Genomic DNA, 25743 nt, shown 5'->3' with positions numbered 1-25743 from the left:
TACAGTGTCGCGACTACATGTAGTACGTGACTGTATGTAGTATATTGCTTCGACCCTTGAAAATCCATGCATGGGTCTACATGGGTTGAAGCATGATGCTACGTGGTTGAAGCCCCCTCCCCCTCCTAAAATTAATAAATAAATAAATAAATTCAACAACGCTGTACCAATATTTATAAATAAACATTCATCCAAACAAAGAGTTCATTTGTGCTTAAAAATTTTTAACAAGTTTTTTAGATTTTTTTTATATCTCACCTTTCTTCTCTTGTAGTTTTCAAGTTAGGGGTCGTCCACAAAGTACGTAAGCTCATACGGGGGAGGGGGAGATCTTCAAAAAGCGTACGAAAGCTTTTTGCAAGGCCGCCTCATTTGGTATATAAACATACTTAAATTTGTAGTTTGCACGATGTGTGAAAGTGTCATTAGGGTCTCAAAATCTTCCAAATTTTACCACTAGGTTTTGCTAAAATTAAAAGCTTCTTAAATTAGCTAAAGGGCACAAAATTTGCTGTCCTCCCCTCCAATAAAGAGATTTGGGTAGCCTACCCTTGGCACTGGGTTTTAGCCTTTGTTTTCAATATTACTGATCTCGCGTAAGACTCGTTTTTTACTTACTAAAGTGGTGTCGTTATTAAAACAAAACAAAAGTTCAATATGGATTTTCCGGGATCGAACTCGGGCCTCCGCCGTCGATTTCCTACACATTAACTTTCGGCCAAGACATTCATAGAGTGTAATTTAACTTTATTAAAATTAATATTAGTAAATATATTTAAAGTCATTTTTAAAATGTGCAAACAAAGGGCTTTGGGATCGTATAAAGTATCTAAAGCACCTTTTTTTCAATAAACTTTTTTATTGAGAAAAAAAAGTTGAAGGGGGGTGGGGAAGTATTTGAAAAACGAACGTACTTTTTAAAGGAAGGGGACTTAAAAGTACGTATGGCAACAGGAGAGAGGGGGAGGGGGTCAAATTTTTGGCGTACGTTCTTTACGGACGACCCCTTAGCGATATTTGAGTTGCATTTGTTTTTTTGGATTAGAGTTTCGGATTAAATAAAGCTTACACGAAAATCAAAAAGTTATTTATTATTAAAAATAAATATAAGCAATTACGTGGTAGTTGCGTAACATCGTTTGTATCGATTACGTGTAGTTACGTAACATCGTTTGTATCGATTACGTAGTAGTTACGTAACGTTGTTTGTAATCTCTTACACTAGAGTTTGAGTTGAAAAATTTGTTAGAAGTTATTTAAGTCGACAACGTTTCTTAACAATCAGGCTTGTTTTTTGATGGAATAATTCAATAGAATGGGTAGCAAAGCCTAAATCTATTAAAAATTTTAAATCTTGCTTTAAACTGATTGAATTGAAAAAAGATATTAAACAAGAAAAATAAATTACTATTAATTTTGCAGACAACTGTTTTATTGGGTTCGTCATTTTGATGTCATTTTTTAATATTTGTATCTAAACAATCTTTAAACAGTTTGTTAATTTTAAAAGACCGTCATATGTTCTGGCTGTAAGAGGCAAAAATTTCACTGCTAGTTTGGCTGCAGCCACCATTTAGAACGCAGAAGCCATTTGAGGTGGCTTCAAAATTATATATGGTCTCTATAATATTTTCTGGTAGCGGCCTCAAATGGCTTTCACCTCCCCGTTGTTGGCAGCTTTGAAAACATTCCGCTTTCAAAAATAAGTTTCGGCGGCGGTGCCGTTTGAGTAACGGAAGGCATTGGCAAATTTCCACCGTTTATCTTGTCCGGGCTGACGGACGAACAATATTATTTGTCCGTTTAATAATTGTTTTGTTCGGCGGACAATTAACGTTTATTAACTATTTATTTATGTGGTGAAATACTTATTAATATTTTTATAATTTATAATAAGTTAATTTTTTAATATAAACATTTTTATTAACAACACACTGATTTCTTGAAATAAAAATGAGCTCTTCACAAGTAATTATATTGATGGGAGTGTCTGGTTGTGGAAAGTAAGCCCTATATTTAGTATTGCAATATATTTATTTAGTATTCAATATTAAAAACAACCATTTTTTTCAATTTCTCAAAAATCTAATAGTTTATACATTTTTGAAAAACTGAATTATAATGATTTACAATTATCAATGATAGTTGCAGATAATTATAATTAAATATACTTTTAGAAAATCTATAATAAAACTTTTTTATTTTTATTTTGAGAAAAAATAATTTTTAAAAGAAAACAGTTTTTATAGAAAAATAATTATTTATTTAGTACTAAATTAAATAAAAATAATTGTAATTTTAACTTAATTAATAGATAATTATAATTGGTATATTTTCCTTTATTTATTATATCCAGGCAAATCAAGTTAATTAGCTCCATTTAGTCATGCATTTTACTTCTTTATTTTGAAATATGTATGAGATTGATATATATATATATATATATATATATATATATATATATATATATATATATATATATATATATATATATATATATATATATATATATGTATGTATGTATGTGTATATATATATCTTATACTGCTGATTTAGGTGAGCATTATATTATATATATATATATATATATATATATATATATATATATATATATATATATATATATATATACATACATATATATATATAATATATATATATATATATATATATATATATATATATATCTTATACTGCTGATTTAGTGTGACATCATACTGAAATAGCCCGCTGCCGGGGGTTTCAGTACATATATCAACTGACAAATAGCCTGACTCGCTGTAGAGTGCTGCTACATCAACTGAGGATTTGGCATAGGCCAGCAATTTTTTCATTCATTATTCTTTGTTTTTTTCTTCTTTTTCTAAAAAATTTGTATCAATTTAGATAAGCAAAAAAAGTGAGCAAATGCTCACATAAATATGATTTAGTGTGTATATATATATATATATATATATATATATATATATATATATATATATATATATATATATATATATATATATATATATATATATATATATATATATATATATATATATATATATATATATATATATATATTATTTGAAAATTTATTTGAAGCAAAATGCATTAGTTTCTAATTGAGTCTGACCCAAACCCTAAGCTTGACCATAACTATATACATTTAATTGCGTCAATCCCTATTTGTCAGTCAATGTATGTACATTTAATAAACTTTTATTTTAATAAAAAGATTTTTTATTTAAAAAAAATATATACTTATTATAATATTTAACTGAATTTAAATAAATTTCAATAATGATGACAATAAAAACCAGGTTGTGTAATTAAAAAAAGATTTTCTAAATGATTGATTTCTAAATAAAAACTGATTAAAAGATGTTTTTAAAAAGATATTTGCATTTTTAGTATAATTTTTGAAACTTCAACATCAAGTTAGAGTACTTTCCTCAAATTTTCAGGTCAATGTTTTTATACGATTCTTAATCAGCATGAAATTCTCTATTGAAATCAATCATAAAATTATAGGGGTAGAAAACTGAAACAGCCAGAAAAGTAACATTTTCAATAGCTCATTTTATAAAAGTTACATATTAAATTTTCCAAACCAAATTTTTTGTTGTTATAGCTTGGAGTATATTTAATCATTTGTAAGTATATGCTGTAACAGTTATAAGTGTCTGTCTGGTAATTTACAAAAATAATAATCATTTGTAATCAATAGTTTTTAATAGCTGACATAAAATAATACATGGTACAAGTTTTACAAAATTTTAATTATTATTAGTAAGTAAATTAGCAAATATTTTTGAATGGTAAGTCTTGTGGAAAACTATATTGCCCCCTGTTGTTGAAGTTCAACTGCCACAATCTAAACACTACATCACCCTTATCAATGACAGAGGTTTCATGCACAATATATTTCAATATTTAATGAAAATACTAGGGTTGCTATTTTATTCAAACATTCTTACTGACTTAGTTACTAGAGAACATTTAAGCAATGAAAAAATTTGCAATATTCAATATAAGAAAACTTAAATTTCTAAGTGCTATACATTAAAAGGATATGAGAATAAAGATCCGTCAAAAATTCTACAGGGATTAGTACGTCTCCAATACTATAGTGATTGCACTTTGTACCATTGTCACATTCAGTGTATTTCAGCCTTCTCGTATACAATGTTTCCTTTTTAGTGGAACTCCAAAACACCTCATGAACTTGTACAGTCCCTTTGAAAGTTGTTAGGTTTTCCGGTACACATTTCTCATAGAGATTAAAATCTGTGTTGTTAATAGTATAGTTGGTTATACTTGGACAATTTTCTTTTTTTTCTTTGACCAAACAATTAATATCAGGAATAACTTTTCCTTGTCTTATTAGTCTGCCTGCGATTCTTTTGATACAGCCCCCTATTCCATCAGGGAAAAAAGTACCTACCAAATAGAACATGGACTTGTTTCGGTACTGTTGAGAAGTGCTATCGTTAAGGAAATGAACTATTTCAATGATAGGCAGCTCATAAAAGGCTTTAAATGCGCACAGATCCCAACAAACTCTATTATCTTTTGCCTTTATTTTGTTTTCAGAAGTACTGCAAAAGTATACCACAACTGTATGGATTGATACTTGGTTTCTTGTTTTCTTGGTTTCAACTACACCAAATCTTCCTTCATTTTTACTCATTATTAAAAATGTCTGATAGTTCAGCTAGGACAGCAACATAGAGCACTACTGCTGCCTCCTACAGCATTTTATTGGAATTAACAACTCTATCCACAGACATGACACTCGAGCTGGTGACATGAGTTTCAATCACATAAAAGTTACTTTAAAAATATATTTTAAGGAAAGTGTAAATGAGAAGATGTAAAGTGACCACTCGGAAATTGCTCTTAATGGATTAGGTTTTAAAAACTTGTCAAGGTTGAAGTCTTTAAACACTGATCCAATTTCTGAAATGGTTTTTAAAACTGCTCTAATTGTATTTCAATTATGTCTAGTTGAATCTGCATTTGTTCTTCCGAAGAATTCGCTTCTATTTCCTGTTCACACAGCATAAATAAATTTGGTTGTTGCTTTGCAACTGATGAAGCATTCTTCTCATTTTCCATATTGGAGTCTGCTACATGAACTGCAACTAGTCGCATGATATTGTTTTTTTGGTTTTGTTGAGCTTTGGTTTTGTTGCATAATTCTTGTTTATACTTTCCTGTCTACATTTTATTGAATTCCAATTAAAAAGAAATTTGCCTGCAGTGATATTTTCATGTTGAAGACGAATAGTAAGATCGCATGCCATTTTGCAAGACATCTCTAAACTCTTCCCAGCCCCCCTTCCCCAAAAAAGTATGGTTGCACATTAAGTTCTTTAGAGGCTTCTTTTAGTCTGTTTTTGAATTACTGGTCCTATCTAGAAAAACAGAAGAATTCATTAAAAATATATACAAAGTTATTAACAAACTAATTAAAAAGGATTAAAAAAATATTTACATAAATGAAAATTTAAAAATAGTTAAGTAATGAAAATGCAATTAACATTGAAATAATTGGATTTATATTATATTGGTTGGAAAAAATAAGATTAAAAATGGTTTTAGTTTTATAAACTTAATTTAAAACTTATAAGTTATAACTTGCCTTGATTAGCCTCTTAATCATATTGAACTAGCTAGACCAACAGGTAGCCTAATCTAAAATTGGCACTAGATATGGAGCTTGGTCTCTGAAGAAGTTAATCCATTTAGAATTTCTTGCTGTTTTGATAACTTTCTCTCGCATGACTGAGATTTTTATTGTGGGCCTCTTCAATGCATCATTTACAGCTAACTGTAAAGTGTAGGCAGCACATCTTTAAAGATGTATAACGTTTATGCTACCAGTAACTTCACTTCCCAAAGCTGCTTTCCCATGGTCTGCTGTAGAATGACCATCCTTGTCAAAATCATCAGTTTCTACTGGAAAATTGACTTCATCTTTGTCAATTTGCTTAATGGCGTTGATGCCCAAGTCATGTACCAACTTTATATTCATCAAAATGAATTAAATATAATTTCAATAGTTAGTATTATTCTATACATTACAATATCTAAAAGACTTTATTTACATTTTAACAAACATTAAAACAGTTTTTTTTAAATGATTCTGTTAACTGAAAATGTTACACACAAAACATTTTAATTTTAATTATTTAACATACAATTTTCATTAAAATAAAATAAGCATTTCAAAGTATGTTACTCACTGCTGCATTGTTGACACTTAGGTCTAAAATATTAGTTTTATTGATTCCAAACTTATCTAAACACTTTTCAATAATATTTTCAGTATATTCTGATGTTTGTTTTCCCATTTTATCAACAGTGCCATGATTGGTCACAACAATTTCATCATTGTTCAAGTATTGCACATTTATACCAAGGAAGTGGCGCATATGCCTTATTGTAGAATCAACTTTTAAATAAATTAACATTTTTGATATTTTATTTTTGATTTGTTTGCAATGCTTTTCAGCAAGTTTGCTTATTTGAATATTAATCTCATATTTTCTCTATTCATTTTTAATCCAAAATGAGAAGCAACTTTTCTGCAAAGCTTTTGAATAGATTCCCGATCAAATGTCTACAGAATGTTTTTAGAGTTTATTAAAAAAAGACAAAAATAATAATTTTTTATTTTTGTTATGCAGCTATGACATTTTTTAATGTTAAGTAATAAATAATAACAATAAAGTAATTTGATTCTGAAATGAAAGACCTTCAACCAAAATCAGCTGGTTTAAGCCTTCTAAAAACTTGTCTTTTGTTATGTGCAAATTAACTTGCTGCACAACATGCTCTAATATGGATTACTGCGAAGTGATGCCTTTGATGGCGATATATTTTTTCTTCTTATTCTTTTCTTTTTTTTATAATTTTTCTTTTTCTAACATGATGAGGAGTTTTGGGTGTTTGATAAGTGTCATATAAGGTTGCTTATGCAAGCTTTTGTGGCACATGTAATTTTGTCGCACTGCTCGTTACTTTTACTTTTGTCGAGTACAAAATATTTGAAGCATACTACTTTAAATCTATACAAAATTTTATTTGTATGATGAAAACGTCTGTAGATCGTATCTGATGCATAGTTAGTGGCAATTACTGGTCAAGATTGTTGCAAGCAAATAAATAGCAAATATGAATATAAAGAAAGAATGTCTGTTATATAAGCTTTACAAAACTAATTGTTTGTATAACAACCCACAAAAACATAGTTAAGAAAATCATTATCATCACTAGTTATAAACTGATCAAGTTAAAACAAAATTTTGTAATTATTGAGAAATTGTTGAATTAAATCAAAAAGGTCCTTCCATGAAAAAAATTGTTGCGCAAAAGAGTATTTATTTGTTATAACCTTTTTTTGGCTTTTTTATGACTTGTACGTTTTTTACTGATTGTCTAGCTCGTTAGTTTGACTTTATAGTGCAAAATTACATTTTGTTGAATTCATGACTTAAATCCTGTTAATTGACACAATTTTTTTATTGCATGTAACTAATTTTTTAGTTAAATTTAATAGTTTTGCTTATTTAAGCCATGAGGCTTTTGTTTCAATTTTTCATTAGGCATTATTAAAATAAGAAGTCAGTATTTTGTTAGAAGAATATACTGAAGCCTTAAGACATAATAATAAATTCCATGAATAACATGTTTGTTAAACTTTATTTGTTTTAAAATCAGCAAATGTTGAATAATGTGCATTGTTTTTGGCACGTCACCCACATAGTTTGGGTTCTCACAAGTTAAAAAACAATGCAACTGTGTCACTATATAAAATGGTTTTATTATACTTTTTACAAATTTTATTATCTTAGCAAGCATTTGTGGTGTGACGTTTCATGTTGTATCTGCATACATCTGTGTTGTATGAAATTCCGAACTGATACTTAATCTAGCCAAATAAGCAAAACTGGTAAGGAAGGAGATAAACTTTCCGGTTAAATGCTCTTATGCATTGTTTAGTGAAAAGCCATGTCTTTTTGAAGCACATTATTAACTAAAGAAAAAAAAAGGCATCCTGGTGTCCCAGATTTTTATGGACTATCAAGACTCTAACTCTGGACTCTACTTCCCTGCATGCATGTTCTACCAAGATAGTCAGTCAATGTATATACTGAAATCGTCACAGGTAACTATTTCAGTATGATGTTGATTTAAAATGACAGTTTATGGAAAAAATTTCGACGACCATTCAAGGTTGTCATAAATTAATAGTTTGGCTGCTCAAACTAAAACCCTCAGTTGATGTACACTCCCTACATATTCTCCTTTTTCAAGTCAGTTATTGTATGTTTACTCTCTGCATGTCTCTTTATTAAGTCAGTTGTTATATGTATATTCCTTGCATGTTGTCCCTATTTAAATTAATCGGTTTGTGTATGCTCCAGTACTTTTATCTATAAATAAATTAGGGTTAGGGTTTGGGGTGATTAGGATAACCCATTAATAAAACAAATATATAAAAATGGTTTAATGGGTGTGTACTAAAACAAAAAATGCAAAAGTTTTTTTTTTTAATTTTAAATTATATAACCTAAAGCATAAAGTTGTGCAAATTTATCTAAAAGTTCTGGTATTTTTTCTAAAGATTTTGTTGTTTACAATATGAAGACTTGCACTATTTTATACCTTCTTAGGGAGGCTTTTGAGCTGCACACATGTTTTCTAAATTGACTAATGACCTAATCTGGGTTTGACTACTTTTTCTTCTGAGATGCAAAATAAACTGATTTTTTTTAATTATCAGCTCATTAGTACTATTTGTTGCAAAGGTTACGAGCTGACTTAAAATCTCCATAAAATTATAGAAGTGATGTAATAAATGCATAATGATAATATGCATTTATTACATAACACAAACATTTATATTTAAATCTATTAAATATGTTCTATATAATGAAGAATCCTTTAAAAATCCTTTAAATATGTTCTATATAATGAAATAAAGCAAGATATAAAAATTTTTTGAATATTTTTAGGGGGTGCCACAAGACTGCCAGCTCATAATTTGGATCATCATGATCATCCTGCTACTCGTAACATGTAATCCAGTACATGCCTTTTTGCCTTATAGGGCTTACTTTTCAGGCAAAGACTAAAAGTAGTTAATTCTGGTTTAAAATATTTACCTGCTAAAAAAAACTCATCATAAACAGATGTAAACTACATCTGGGTACTGTCTTGTAAAATACTTCTCTTAGGCAATGATTTTAGGGGTAAGCAGTAAACCTCTTTTTCATCTTGTAGACATGTGTTATAAACCTGTGTTAGATAGTTTTCTGTTGATGATGAACCCTGGAACTTTTTGACTCCATTTTTATTTTTTTAATTATAACTGGTTAAATCATCCTTATTATACAACAATGAATCAAATCAGATTTACATGATATCATTACATGAATATCATAAATAAAAATTGATATCATTACATGGTATCAATTTTTAGGAAAAGCAATTTCAGAGCAAATATTAAAATCATTTAATCAAAATATATCTCATCTTAGCATACAAAAAATGATTCAGATATCTTCAGATGGGTCTAATGTCAATTAAAAAAAAAAACGACTGTAAAAGAAGATTGTGAACTTAACGAGTATCCAGTCTTTATAGATATTAGGGTGTGTGACCTCAACACAGTTCACAGAAACCTAAAGACATCATTAACTCTTGAGAGAAAATTAAAAGCAATGCAGATGTTTCTGAATGAATCTTATGAATGCTGAGCTATCATGAAGAAAAATCTGAGATAAGGTTTTTAAACTTTAAACTTGTGGTCATCGTTGGTGTGAGAACAATTGGGTGTTTCAAGTTTATTGAACACTTAAACAGTTTACCAAAATCAAAGCAACCTTGTATAAAGTATTTTAATTTTTTTTTAGATACAGTAAAAGATAATATGAAAAAAGATAATAATAAAATAATAATAATAGTAAAAGATGTTTATTACTAAGTTAAAGTTTATTAAATTTATATCTGAAAAGTTTTATCTATTTCTGAAAGGTTTTTAAATTAATCTGTTTTAAAAAGCATATTAGTTAACATTCCCATTATGTTTTTCTTAAATGATGTATTGGGAAGATCTGATACAACTAAAAAAATCATGAAATCTATCAGATCAAATGTTATACAAAAGAGGAGAATCGATATTGGTCTGCTGGTGATTAAAAAAAACAAAAAAATATCAAAAGAATTTTTCTATCATCTATTCTGGGATAAAAAATATGAAGATCAAAGAACTTTTCTACTAATTTATCTCTTTTTCTAATGACACTTTTCCTGATATCCCAAAGAAATATTTTAACATCAGAAGACTATTTTAATGTTAGACATCCTAATGACTCATTTAATGTTAGACATCCTAACGACTCGGGTTTCAGTTCCTAAGTTGTTTTTCACTTGAATTTTTTCACAGCTTGCAGTTTCAACAATATTTTATCACAGCTTGTAGTTTCAACAATATTTTTCTGACAGTTTTACGAAAGTCAAAAACTTTCTCAATACTCTGTCAGTAGTCAATACTCTGACTATTGCTCAATCAGTTTTATTAACAGCTCATTCATGCTCAAAAATTATTCTTGTTTATTTTTTGTAAACATCAATTTCTTGAACTCTCTCCTGTCTTTGTATTTCTTTTTTTTTTTTTTTAAATGTCATTGAATTGGAATTCTCTCCTGTCTCCATATTTTCATGACTCATATGTTTAACAGTTTTAAAATTTTTTGATCAACTGTTTTCTTGCTCTTTATCTCTCCTTAACTTCTAACCTAAATGTATTGCAACTTGTAATTTAAATGGATTGCAAATTCTAACTTAAATGGCTTTCAAGTTCTAACTTGAATGGCTTGCAACTTTGTTGGAAGTAAATTTATTATATAAAGTGATAAAAGATAAATAGATTCTTTAACATTTAATATTGCTTTATTTAAGATCATTTAATTGAGTCATTTTTCAGGATTTTTTTCATAATATTAGAGTGCTTTTCAATTTCAATTGTCTTGAGGGACCCCTAATAATATTATTTTATTTAAAAAGTTTTAAATTCAGTGTTATTTTTTTTTATGTAGAACAAATTAAGAATTTGTTCTATATCAACATAATAAAAAGACATGTTAAAAAATACTTTTTAAACACGTTTGTTTTATTATGTTATTATATTGCAACAGTTGTTATGTTGTTATATTGCAACAGTTATTATGTTATTATATTGCAACAGTTGTTATGTTGTTATATTGCAACAGTTGTTATGTTGTTATATTGCAACAGTTATTATGTTGTTATATTGCAACAGTTATTATGTTGTTATATTGCAACAGTTGTTATGTTGTTATTGCAACAGTTATTATGTTGTTACATTGCAACAGTTGTTATGTTGTTACATTGCAACAGTTGTTATGTTGAAATAAAATATTTTTAACAATTATTTTAATTTGTTTAGGACAACAGTTGGAAAAGCTTTAGCAGAAAAAGCAAGTATTTACTTTTTTTTCTTTTTGAATCATGTTTTCCATTATTCATAATAAATAATGAATTATTTCTCAATGCTTCTTTATTTTTGTTTAGATTTTAAATATATTGTATAACATAGAGCATAAAAAGTATATACAATATACTAATAAAAATAAATCATACAGTTTTCAACTGTTTAGCTAAATATTTTATTTTTAGTTAAATATTGGTTTTATTGATGCTGATGACTATCATTCGGTGGAATCTGTAAAAAAAATGCTTGCTGGGGAACCTTTAGTTGACAAGGTATATTTTTATCTAGTAAAATAGTGCTAAGAACAGCAAGCATTTTATTTGAAAACAACTTAATTAATTACCAATGCATTAACAAATTCCGCAAGTGTACAATAATGTATAAATCAAAGAAAAATTTGTTTTGAATTTTGCATATCCCTTATTGTTCAAAAGTTAACTACAAAATTCATTACCTAACAATAACATTAAGTGCAACTACATCGACTGAGGGTTTGGGCTGGGGCAGCAATATTAATTTCATCATTTAAAATAAAATCCATTAGTATTGTCAAATGATACTACAGAAAAAGCTTATTATAGTACTACAGAAAAAAGCAGGGTTGTATGGTTTTAACCAAATGGTTTAAACCATTGGTTTAAACCATGGTTTAAACCAATTAAAAAAATGTTGATTTAAACCAAATTAATGTTTTTTTAAAAAGATTTGAAGAACTTGCAACAGAAATCTAAAACAGGGTTATGTTGACAAATACAACTAATCTTCAATATAGATATTTTTTTTAAATCCATGTTTTATGTTTCTGTTTTTTCATAGAATAGAGTCCTCAGTGTTCTTATAGAACAGAGCAGTAATAAATTAGTAATAACACTTATTTATCTGTTTTCTTCTACAGGCTTTTTCTCCTTCATTAGGTTCATCAAGAAGCATTGCTTCCTGATGAACTTATTTCATCAGGAAGTTTTCTTAACGATATATATATGTGTGTGTGTATATATATACACACACACACACACACACACACACACACACACACACACACACACACACACACACACACACACACATATATATCGTTAAGAAAACTTAAAATAAATATTTAAATGTTTAGCAAAACTATAAGTAGTTCTAACATAATTTATTGATACCACAAAAAATGTCTCAAAAAACTGGGCGCAAATGTGATTTGATTTGGTTAAAATATACACGAGTGACTGTTCCAGAAAGAAACGGGTGCAGCGCAGTTTGTAATGCGTGTAGAAAAGAAATGGAAGGTCAAATTCAAAGGATGCATGAACATATAAAAAAGTGCAAGCAATCACAACCCCATGAAATTATGGAGTCAATGGAAGATCAACAACTTCTTGAAGGTAGTTAAATTACTGCATTGCCATTTTAAATTTTAAACTTTCCCTAAATTGTAATCATATCTATTTGAATTATCATGTATAGACATATTAACTTAGAATAATTCAATAAATTGCAATTTCATTTTAAAGGTAACTCACCATCAACGTCACAACAACAAATGAAAAGGTCTCAGCCCAATTCAACATCAGCTGATAAATATTTGAAAATAGATAAGTTTTTTACACGAGCAAGCCTCAAAGAGAAAGATTTATTTGATCTGCAACTTGGTAGATTTATATACAGTACAAACTCTAGCTTCAGAACAGTTGAACACAAAGAATTTTATATATAAAAAATAAAAAATTTATCAATATGCTTTATCCAGGATACACTCTACCTAATAGAACTCAAATTGGAGGAGAAATATTAGATAGGGCTTATGCAGAAGAAATTGAAAAATGTAATGTATTGAATGGTAAAATTGTAGCCATGTCTTTAGATGGCTGGAGTAATGTGCATAATGAACCTATAGTTTGTATCTCTGTAATTACAGATAAAATTAACATTTTAGTAGAAACAATCAACACTTCTGGTCATTTACATACTGGTGAATATCTTACACAATTAGCAAGAGAAGCAATAGATTCTGTAAGATGTAAATTTGGATGCACAGTGAAAAGCTTTGTGACTGACAATGCAGCTAATATGAAATCAATGAGACAAGTATTGTCATCTGAAAGAGATATTATCATAACTTTTGGGTGTGCTGCTCATATGCTGAATCTTTTAGCAAATGATCTTAGCATTGAAAATGTGAGCAAATGTTACACAAATAATAAAATATATAAGAAATAATCATAAAGCTGGAGCAATTTATAAATTAAATGGAGGAGCAAAATTGCCACTTCCTACTGAAACTCGCTGGAATTCTGTATGTGATTCACTTGAGAAATATGTCAACAACTGGAGCATCATTTTCACAATGTTTGAAAAAAATAAAGACTTAGATCCTATGATTGGTAAAAAAGTAAGTGATATACAGATAAAGCGAAACGCAGAAGATTTATTAAAATTATTAAAACCAATTACAGTAGCTCTAGATAAGTTGCAAAGAGATCAAACAAAAATAAGTGACACTGTTGAAATTTTTAAAGATTTGATAAACAGTTTATCATTTTTAATAAACGAAAAAAAAAAATTGAATCTAGATACCTTCAGACTGTCAATGATGCTCATTTCCTGGCAAACACTATAGATCCTTGATATTTTGGATGTAATCTTTCTGAAAATGAAAATGAAGCTGCCATGAATTTGGCAGATAAAGAGTTCAAGAATTTGTTACCAATAGTATTCAAATTAAAAGCCAAATCTGCTCCATTCGATAAAAGCTATTTGTATAGTGAATCTGTTTTAAAAAATGTATCACCACTAGAATGGTGGAAATCTCTAAAAATTGTGGATTGTAACATAATGGATATTGAAGGTTTATTAAATGCACCAGCTTTTAGTGTTGGAATCGAAAGAATTTTTTCTTGTTCTTTTGGCCTTGTTCATTCTAAGTTAAGAAATCAATTGGGGGTAGAAAAAGCAGCAAAGCTTGTATTTATATATAGAACATTAAACAATGATGTATTGAATAATTTTGATGAAATATTACACTAATATTGATAAAGAATATAGTTTACTTAAATAAAATGCATTACACTTTTTTTTAATTTAAAAGGATAACTAAATACGGCATTGTTTAATAAAAACCTAATTTTAACCAAAAAAATCATGGTTTTTTTGGGTTTTTAAAAAATTTTTAAAGTCACAAAAGATACGTTCCATATCTTTTGTGACTTTAGATTTTCTTTATGAGACTTAATGTCTCAAAGTACTCATCGTTAAATTAGGATGGTAATTGCCTTAGACAACCAGCCATTTACTTTTATTAGATTAGATTATTTTTATTATAGATAGAATTTATTAACTCTATGCATCATTTAGAAATCAAATCTTTATTCATCATTTAGAACCCAGATTTTTATGCATAATCTGGTCAGAGAAAGTGAATTTCAATTTTAATGTATTGAAATCAATTTTAGTGAATTGTGATTGATTTTCATTTAAAATATTGTTAACTTGTAACTCATTCATCCATAGCATAATCTTGCATCCTTAGCATCTTCACCTTCATCAAATGTAAAATCATGTGAAAGCATGTAAAATTTTCAAGCAAATTCAGCTTTTTTTTTTCTCAGGAAATAAGTCCAATAACTCAGGAAATAAGTCCAGTAATAACAATATTTTCTTTTTTTGAATATGTGAGCATTAAAGAAATTGATGTCGAAATGTTGGTTTAAGTGATCAGAGAAAACTAAAAAGTTTAAAAAAAAACTTTAACTTCTTTAATAAAAGGGAATTTTGCTCAAAAAATAAATGGTTTGTAGTCTTTGCACATCAAGAAAAATAACTATGTTAAAGCTACAGGTAGATATATATAGATATATAATGTATAAAAGATCCAAGACATGTTTTCTTTCTTTGAAGCTGAAATAAACTAAATAATGATTAATAAATGAAATTTTGTGGTTTAAAAAACTGTTGTTATTAAGAAATATATATTCTTTATATTCTTTGAATTCTCAATATATTTAGTAGATAAAGAGATTGAAATAGTGAAAATATGTTTATTTTTTACCATTATGTGGAGGAAATAGTGAAAATATTTCTATTTTTTCAACACCATGTGCCCACTTGATCGTGGCTGTCATTGTTTTTTTTTTCGAGTTTATGGTTTGAATGTTGTTACAACAAATAAAAGATAGCAACAAAAAAAAAAGATTCCTCAATATTTATTTATATTCAACAAATATATTTAGTTGGAGGCCTTGGTGTGTTGAATATTTGTTTTGACAATAACTTATTATTAATTTTGATTTATCCATGCAACATTGTTAAAAAAACTATTTTTTGCTGATATATAAAACAAAATATAATTTCTTAAATAAAGATAACAACACTAATAATTTCTGCTATTTTTTTTTTACAATAATAATAACTTTTTTTTAATGCGTATATTTCTTTTAAGAAATGATAACCCAATAAGTTGAAATATATTGTCTGCATATGTTTATTTTTACTATGGATATAATTTAATAATTTAGTTTTATGCATGTTAATAAGAAAACTCATTACTCCCATTGATTGATTGATTTTTTCTTGCAGTTTTTTGCATTTTTATTACTCAACAGGTTCATAATGTTAGGATATTGTATTTGCATCTTATTTTATTTTGAATAATGACAGTGACTATGAGTTGAATCAACTTTTACAGTGACTATGATTTGAAAGTCCTTTTGTTGGATAAAAGTCTGATGGAAAATTTAATGTTCATACATAAATAAAAAATTACTTATTCAACCCTCGGAATTAGGAAAAATTAAGTCAGCAAAAAATTGCTGACCTAACCACTAAAGGTGGGCAAAATAATTTTCACAGTAAAGCTTAAAACAAAATAACAAAATAAATTTATAGCCGTCAAAATCTATATTTCATAAAAAAGCATCTTCATTGGATGACAATGGCCATTCTTTGTCAGAGAACAAACTAATGTCAATGTCTTCAATCGATTGTTCTTCTTTAAATGAAGTGATGTTTTCTAACGATTGTATTATTGTTTTCTGACTAGAGTTGTTTGAAGCACATTTTTTTGGATACAAATGACCATCTGGTTGACGAACTCATTTTCTGACTCCACCATCAGAATACTCTGTTAAATACATTTCTATGGCGCGTTATAGCGGCTTTCAGAGAAGTCTCTATCGCATCGAGCCGAAGAATATCTTCTAAGGTTTGATTAGATATGATTGGCGAGTTCCAGAAAATACTTTCCATAGAAAAGAGGATACACGCTCTGACTCCACATTACTTATAGGTAATGCAATGCAAATTAAAGCTATATGTAAAATGTTTAAAATACCTAGCTCATTCTTAGATAGATCAGATTTCATTTCTTTGTTATATGGATTTAAAATTTGCAAAGCCAATCGAAAGGTTTCTAATTGTAGAGTTAAGTGCATTAAGTTGATGTTCAATCCATCTTGTTTCCATTGGTCTCTTATATCTTACTAAAATAATGTTCATGAATTGTGATTGTCGCTTAAACAAACGTCATTTTAAATTTGCTCGTTTAAAAAAGTAGTAAATATTTGTGCAATCTTTTTCAACATCACAATTAATTTGCAATCCTGTAAATGCATCATACAAGATAAGTTCAATTTTATGGCCAGGGCACAAAATTAGTTGGTAATAATCTCCTTTTTCTTCTTTTATAAGACGGTACATCTTAATATTAACTGGGACCCCATCAGTACATAATCCTATCACTTTGTCGGCGCACTGCGTATTTAAATGTAACTTGCGAATTGAGTTTTCTAAAGCTGCTTTAAGCCCTTCCGCATCAACATCAGATACTACTTCCATGCTCATAACTGAAAATTTTGGAACACCGGTAGCAGCCATTTTCAATAGAAACAACTCTTTTTCATCCTTTGACTTAGCACTGCTGCTACCATCACTCATTACATCTATAATAAGATATACGGTTTTCGTTAAGTGGTTTGGTTATATCATTCTGCAAAATATTTTTACTTGAGTATTTTACAATTTCAGCACATGCAGAATCACTTAAGTAGCTATCTCCCAAATCAACTTTGTGAATTTCTTTTTCAAAGCCAATGCAGAGTAAAAACTAACCCTTTTGTAACTAAAAAATGTGCTAATTGAAATTTCTTTAATAATTGGTTTACTGAAGTTTGCATATGCGTAACAATAGTAATATGTTTTTCAACAACTGTGGAACTCATTCCGATGTTATCAGTTTTATTTGCATTTCCTTTTTCCCCTAAGCGGCAAACAGCTGTTTGACGAGAAAGATTTTTGTTCATGTGATCCTTAAATTATTTCTTTTAACTGTTTTTGCCCCTTTGACAAATGTTTCGGCACCTTAATTAAAAAATTTATAAATAAAGTAATCTACCTATAAAAACATAAGATAAAATAATATATAAAATAAACATTAAAGTATCAAACTCACCAATTTGTGCCTTTTATTCCAAACTTCCCTTTATTTTCCTTCATAAAATTCTCTACATATTTTGCACCAGAGCACTGTGATTTAGAAACCCTTAAAATTTGGCTAAAATACAGTTTTTTGAGTGGCGCAATTTAAATAATGTTATTAGCTAATTATTTTCTACAGTTTCTTATTTTAACGGTATAAAAAAATAAGTACTGAAATAAAAGATTCAAACGTTAATATATGTTTGAAAGTGACCGAAAACAGCTTTTTTTTATCAATAAAATTTTATCATTTTTAAATCTTGATTTTCTCCCTAAACACAAAACCTTTCAATTTAATTTTCTATATATACAAAGATAATAGATAACTATCTTAAATTATGAAAATATTTGAAATATGTATTTATACACATTGTAAGAAATGTATTTTTAAAATACAATTGTAACGAGTTTAAACTGATTTTTATAGTGCTAGGACTTTTTACCTTAGACTTCCTTTGCCAAGCTAATTCTTACTTTACAGAGAGTTTGTATCATTCTATAAGAAACTAAAAAAGTTAGCTGCCCCAACTTGCCCTATTTCGAAATAATGTGGTTTTAAAAAGCTGATTTTATAAAAAAATTAGCGACGTTAAAACTAATACGACGTAAATTACCTTTAACTTTTATGTTTTAAGAGTTTTTCCTGAAATTTCTGAACAAAACTTTTTAATGTGAATATATATATATATATATATATATATATATATATATATATATATATATATATATATATATATATATATATATATATATATATATATATATATATATATATATATATGTATATATGTATATATGTATATATGTATATATGTGTATATATATATATATATATATATATATATATATATATATATATATATATATATATATGTATATAATTTAAGATAAAGTTATTTATTATCTTTGTATATATAGAAAATTAAATTGAAAGGTTTTGTATTTAGGGAGAAAATCAAAATTTAAAAATGATAACATTTTATTGATAAAAAAAAGCTGTTTTCGGTCACTTTCAAACATAAATTAACATTTAAATCTTTTATTTCAGTACTTATTTTTTTATACCGTTAAAATTATAAGAAGCTGCAGAAAATAGTTAGCTAATAACATTATTTAAATTTCGCTGCTTAAAAAACTGTATTTTGGCCAAATTTTAAGTGTTTCTAAATCACTGTGCAGAGTAATGAAACATTTCCACCAGTACCAAGTTGATACAATGCTCAAGAGAAACCCCATGAATCAACTGTCGTCTTAGAAGGCATAGCATTTAAATTTTAATATAACAAGCTTTCAACATAATTTTTAAAAATTTTTTAAATGTTTTAAAAACTTGTTTATGTGTGAAATTTATTTTTAAGAAGTTGTAACCAATTAAAAGCGTTAAAACAAATTATATGTCTAATTAAATTAATAAATGTTAACATATTTATTAGCATTACTTTCAAGTAAAAGGTTCAATTAAAAGTTCTTTTTTTTGCTGCGCAAAAATAAGTTTTTTTTTTCTGTCATTAAATGATAATAATGACATAATAATGATAGTAACTTTTTAAAATGAATTTTTTAGTGATAAAGCATATTCAGTTTTAAATTTCATAGTTCATAAATTTTATTTGCATCGCAGTAGCAACTTTATTTATGCTTTTTCATTAGCAATTTTTTTATTTTGAGTAACGGGTGATTACTAAAAATCTGGACAAAATTGCTTACATCATATTTCTATATGCAACAAATACTTATTTTTTCAAACAATTTTTGAAATGTTGCAAATTTATTCTTCTTTTGAAATATATATTAACTTTTATATAAGTATTTTAAATTTAGTATTAAAAATGACGTCAAACAAAGAGCTCCAGAGAAAACGTGTGTACCAGTTTTATCAAGAAAATTCAGATAAACCTAAATCATTCACTGTTTCTCATTTTGAAGCAGAAAACTTATCAAGATCGACTATATATGGAATTATTAAACGTGTAGAAGAAGATATACCATTTGAAAGGCAAACTGGTAGTGGTAGAAAGCCGAAAATAATGACTAAGCGCGCCATCAGTCAACTTACCAAGCTTTTTGACCATAAATGTGGCATTTCTCAGCGTATAGCTTCAAAAAAGTTCAAATCTTCTCAGTCACTTATTTCTAAGGCATTGAAAACCAAAACATCAATAAAAAAAAGAAGACAAATGAAGATTCCAAGTTAAACTGAGAGCCAGAGAGCAAAAATCCAACGTTTGTGTGGTCAACTTTATAAAAATTATAAAGATTTTATTTGGGTTCTTGATGACGAGTCTTATTTTACTCACTCGAACAGCCAAATTAATGGTAATGATAATTTCTATTCAAGTAACATCGAATTAACACCAAACAATATTAAATTCAAAGAAAAAAGAAATTTGAAGAAAAATTATTGGTTTACCTGGTCATTTCGCCTTTTGGCCTATCAACTCCATACATTGTACAGTCTGGAACAGCTATTAACCAGCATATTTATGCTGATGAATGTTTGACTAAAAAACTATTACCACACATCAAACAGCTTCCAAAAAATACCAAATACATATTCTGGCCTGATCTAGCAAGTGCCCATTACTCAAACAAAGCTGTTAAGTTTTTGAATGAAAATGGTATAAAGTTTGTAACAAAAAGTGAAAACCCTCCAAATACGCCTGAATGTCGTTGTATTGAGGATTTTTGGTCTTGTATCAAAGGAGATGTTTACAAAAATGGTTGGCAGGCAGAGAATTTGGATCAATTACGCTCTAGAATAATTTACTGTTTTAAGAAATTCGACAAACAGCTGGTACAACGCTTGGCAGAGTCTACTAGCAGAAGACTCGACACAATAAGAAGACAAGGTCTTGTTGAATTAAGATAAACGTTTTTATTAAAATTAGAATAAATTTGCTATTTTATTCTTTTTAAAACAATAAAATAGGTCTTCAAGATTAAAGTCCAGATTTTTAGTAATTACCTGTTAGCTTGCTTAATTAATTGACTTGATGTATTTTATTCCAAAATTCACTGAAATAAAGAGTGCATATTTGCTATTTTTTTGTGGAAGTTACTTAAAATCTAAATTATTAATTCATTTTCATGCATATTCATTTACTAATTAACTCCCAACATGAATAAAGCTAGAAAAAGTTTTCTTCTAATTAAAAAAGTGGTTGCACAAAACGATATATACATATATATATATGCATATATATATATATATATATATATATATGCATATATATATATGTATATATACATATATGTATATATATATATATATATACAACTCTCGGAATTAGGGTCGGCATTCGGCAATGCCGACCTAACTGCCGGCCTGAAAGTATTTTATATTATTCGTTTTTATGTTTTATGGTCAGACCTATGTATGAACTAATTTTTGCCGACCTCTAGAAGATTAAGGTCGGCGAATTATTGCCGACCTCAATTTTCCTAATTCCGAGGGTTGTATATATATATATATATATATATATATATATATATATATATATATATATATATATATATATATATATATATATATATATATATATATATATATATATATATATATATATATATTATTTACAAAAAGGTACAACTAAAAAAGAAAATATTTTATATAATGAGGAATCATGTTATCCATCTTTTTTACGAGTTTTAGCGCCTCTGGTGCCTTCCCGGCCTTGTGCACTGAACAAACTTGCATGTATGAACGGCACAAGTAACAATAACTTTAGTTAATATGCACAAAACTACAAAAAACTTCAAAAATAAATTTCCAAAAGTACTATTCAAACTTGTGCCGCTTCCTTCACGAAACATCATAATATTTTTAGAGCTATGCTAACTAATTTTACAGTGTAATTTTTTTTTAGTGAAAATTAAATTTTCACTATAAACAAGCTATGTGTATTTTGTGATGTAATTCGTGTTTCATTAATAATGAATAATTGATAAGGTTATAATAATTATAACCTTTCACAATTTTGATTTAATTGATAAGATTATAATTATTATTACCTTATCAATTAAATCAAGATTTTAAGAAAAGTTATATTCTCACAACAACAACATAAAAAAACGTGGTCAGTAAAAAAATGCCGATCTTAGACATTGTCAGGTCAGCAGTTAGATCGGCTTTACCTAATGCCGACCCTAATTCTGAGGGTTGCTTATTAACTGTTTGTGTCAATAATAAACCTCGAATTCGATGTGTGAAAGAACTATCAGCACACTATTAAAACATGCTTTACACACTAAACAGACCCGATCCAAAAGCTTTAAGTGCAGAGATCAATAGTTTGTTTAAACAGAACAGTTAATCAATCAACAATAAATATTTTATTGTGCAAGAAAGAACTGAATTTGTTTTATGCTGTAAGAAAGCTTTTGTTAATGTTACCGATCTCCAAAAATGAAAAAATGGTGTAAAGAATGTTTAAGTTATTCAGTGGAACAATGAAAGATGATTATCTTTAGCAATTTCAAAATTATTGACAGAAAAAACAAGAGTTTGTTTGCCACAAAATACAGAATAATATTTGAAGCAACACATACAAAGATGTATTCAAAAAGGTGGTGACTCTGCTGGCATATGGGGATGCATATCAAATTTGTTGGCTGTCAAAAAAAAAAAATATGAAGGAATATTAAACCAGTATTTTTTACAAGCTTTTTCATATGTCTGAATAATAAGTACATTTAATTTTAAGAATATTTATTTACAATAGACTGTGTAGATTATGATTATTAGAGATATTTTCTTAAAACAAAGCCGAGATGTTTTGTTTCCTACCATAAATGCGGGCATGTTAGTAAAGCAGCTATGTAAACAATGGCTCACCTGGTTACCTAGTTTTCTATTTTATTATATTATTGATTAATTATTATGGTTATTTAAACTTTTTTTTGTCTTTTAAGCTTTTTTTAGGAAATCCAAGATTTTATTTTTATCTAGGATCGTGAGATATGGTTAAGTGTTCTTACAGACATTATTATCAGGTGGGTCAGAATTTCATTTGCTTGAATACTATTGAAACGGGTTATTTCAGAAACACCATAAATCATTTTTAGACAAAAATGAGTCAAGCACGATATCATGTTATCAATCACGATATTATGTAACATGTACATAATCTCATATAACACGAATATTTGCTTCATCATTTTTTTCCAAAAATGATTTATGGTGTTTCTGAAATGACTCATTCAAGTAGTGCTCAGGATTTTATTTTTAATATATGTATAAATATTTATGTGGCATCAGAGTCATGGCTAGGTGACCTCACCCCCCATCGGGGGAGGAGGAGGGTCCATTTGCAAATTTAGGGGCCGTTTTGCAAACTTAAGGAGCATTTTTTTTTAAGTCATACCTAGTCGAAAATTTTTTAAGGCTTTGGGGCCCTAATGACTGGTTTTGGGAGGGGGGGCTCCGACCCACTAACCACAGCACTGTGTGACATTAAACTTCGAAAAATTAAACTAACAAATATAAACTATACTGTTATCTCAACAGTAAACTGATCTCTAGATAATTTTGGTGTAAAATATGCGTTTATGAATAAATATAAACATTTAAAGTTCTTGAGTAGGTTCTATTAGATTAATATAACATATTAATCTAATAAAACATGCGTGTAAAATGGTGTTTATGAATGAATATAAACATTTAAAGTTCTTGAGTAGGTTTTATTAGATTAATATAACATATAAAATATATAATATATAAAAAATATATAGATTTACATATTTTTTAACATATTTTTCATCTTGTATGCTAATTCTTAGAAGTATGTGAGCTGTAGTGAAGGGTGTTAAACTGCTATAGAAGGCTGCGAAACTGGTGGAGGGTGTAGAGCTACAATTGAAGAATTTAGAATAGTGGTGGTGGGTCTAGGATTGTGACTGAAGTCTTCAATTGAAACTGAGATAAGAGGATATAAGAATCAAGAAAAGTTAATTATTTTATTTTTGTTTTGATAGAAAAATGCTGGAAAAATCTTCGTTTGTACTTGCTTGCTCTGCTCTCAAGAAAAAATACCGTCAACAACTGAAAGTATCTGAAGACGTTCGATTCATTTATCTCGCCGGTAGCAAAGACGTGATTAGAGAAAGAATGCTACTAAGGAAGCACTTATTTATGTCTCCTACGTTGCTTGATTCTCAATTTGCATGTTTAGAAGTGCCGTCTGAAGATGAATGTTTAACAATAAATGTAGATTTAAGTGTACACGATATTGTTGAAATTATAACTCAATCACATTTCACGAACTAAATTGGATGACTCATTAAAAAACTCTCGTAAGTTCTGACAAATATTGTTAGTTTGTTTTTTTTATCAAAAAGGTTTTATATTGAAAACTTATTTTTATTAAAAAAAAGAAAAAAAAGAGAATACAATTTTGTCATCTTTAATTTTAAACTAAGCGATTTTTGATGATATATTTAAAGTACATTTTAAAGTATTAAATTTCACACGTGTATAAGAGTCGATTTTTTTAAATTAAAAACGTACTTTTTGTTAACAGTACCAAATCTTACAAAAATCTAAAAATTCTCCGCTGTCTAGAAACCACAGTTTAAAGGCACAAAATTTTTTTAAAATAATGAATTTTGACAGCAACACGACCACATGGATATTTTTACACTAAATAGCGGCCGTGGCGCTTGCTTTATAAGCAGGAGATCCTGGTTCGAAACGAACTCTAGACATATTTTCGCGTCACAGTAAGGAAGGAGGCGTGAACTTCCGAGTTAAATTCACTTCCGCGGTGCTCTGCGACAAGACCGTTAGGTCTTCTTGGGGCATCTAAATAACAAAATAAAAAAATAATAATAGCAATAAGTATATACTTCCATTAAAACAATAAAATTGCAAGTGGTCTCATCGGCATCTCAATAAATCAGCTTTGACGTTTTCGAAAAATTTGTTCCAACTTTTAGCTGCAATAAATACTGAAGCCAAAAAGTTTTGAAAATTTCTTAACTTAAAATCATAGCGTGCAAATCATAGCGTGCGAATCTACTACAGGTAGGGAGCGTAGCGAAAAAAGTTGAAAATCGCTGCACTAAGTACCAGCGATTTTCAACTTTTTTCGGAAAAGTCATTTGCTTCAAGCGGGAGTACTTTTATTGGACCATTAAAATATAATGTGCAAAATTTAAAAGTTGCAAGTCTTCTCAATTCTATCTTTTATCTAAATTTTGATTTAATTTTTTTTTACATGTAATTCATTATGAAAGATAAACTATAGTGAGTTACATACTTATAATAATATAGTTATAATAATATGTTTATAATAATATAGTTATATAATTAATAAATTTTTAAAACGAGTGTCGGTATAAAGCATTTTCCCGCGTATTTTCATATTTAATTTTTTTAATTTTTGTCTTTTTTTAGACATGTTTGGGTCCTGTAATAATGGGTAGTTTTAATTACATATAAAATTAGATGAACTTATGTAAATAAAACATTATTTACATATAATTAATTACATATAAAATTAGATGAACTTATGTAAATAAAATTAATTACATTAATTTTATTTAAATTAGTTTTATAATAATACTATAGCCTTAATTACATATAAAAATAGATGAGCTTAGGTAAATAAAACATTTGATATTTTCAAACTTATTTTTCAAATAAGATTACTAGTTAACTTTGGATTTCTTTATTTTTGAGTTATTTTCTTATGAACTATCAACTCCAGCTTGAAGCAACTTAATACCAAAAATTGCTGGTACTTAATCTGTACTACAGATAGTTTACAGGAAAAAGTTAAAAC

The 25743-nt window shown here is 27.8% G+C and overlaps 1 protein-coding gene across 1 annotated transcript; it reads left to right on the top strand.

The window, feature by feature from the left end:
* The first annotated feature begins 1814 nt into the window (after positions 1-1814).
* LOC100208063 (probable gluconokinase) lies at positions 1815-24314 on the top strand. The gene is made up of 5 exons (XM_065815049.1): positions 1815-2003; positions 11462-11492; positions 11692-11778; positions 22911-22954; positions 23936-24314. The coding sequence occupies exons 1-5, from the start codon at positions 1954-1956 to the stop codon at positions 24225-24227; spliced, it is 504 nt and encodes a 167-aa protein (XP_065671121.1). The 5' UTR covers positions 1815-1953; the 3' UTR covers positions 24228-24314.
* The last annotated feature ends 1429 nt before the right edge of the window (positions 24315-25743 follow it).

The sequence above is a fragment of the Hydra vulgaris genome, chromosome 13 (assembly GCF_038396675.1).
Source record: "Hydra vulgaris chromosome 13, alternate assembly HydraT2T_AEP".
NCBI lineage: Eukaryota > Metazoa > Cnidaria > Hydrozoa > Anthoathecata > Hydridae > Hydra > Hydra vulgaris.
This window is presented reverse-complemented; position numbering and strand designations above follow the sequence as displayed.

Coding starts and splice junctions, on each gene's coding strand:
- LOC100208063 (XM_065815049.1), top strand. CDS start 1,954: ATGAGCTCTTCACAAGTAATTATATTGATGGGAGTGTCTGGTTGTGGA. Junction 2,004..11,461: donor GGAGTGTCTGGTTGTGGAAA/GTAAGCCCTATA, acceptor TAATTTGTTTAG/GACAACAGTTGGAAAAGCTT. Junction 11,779..22,910: donor GGGAACCTTTAGTTGACAAG/GTATATTTTTAT, acceptor ATTTTTATCTAG/GATCGTGAGATATGGTTAAG.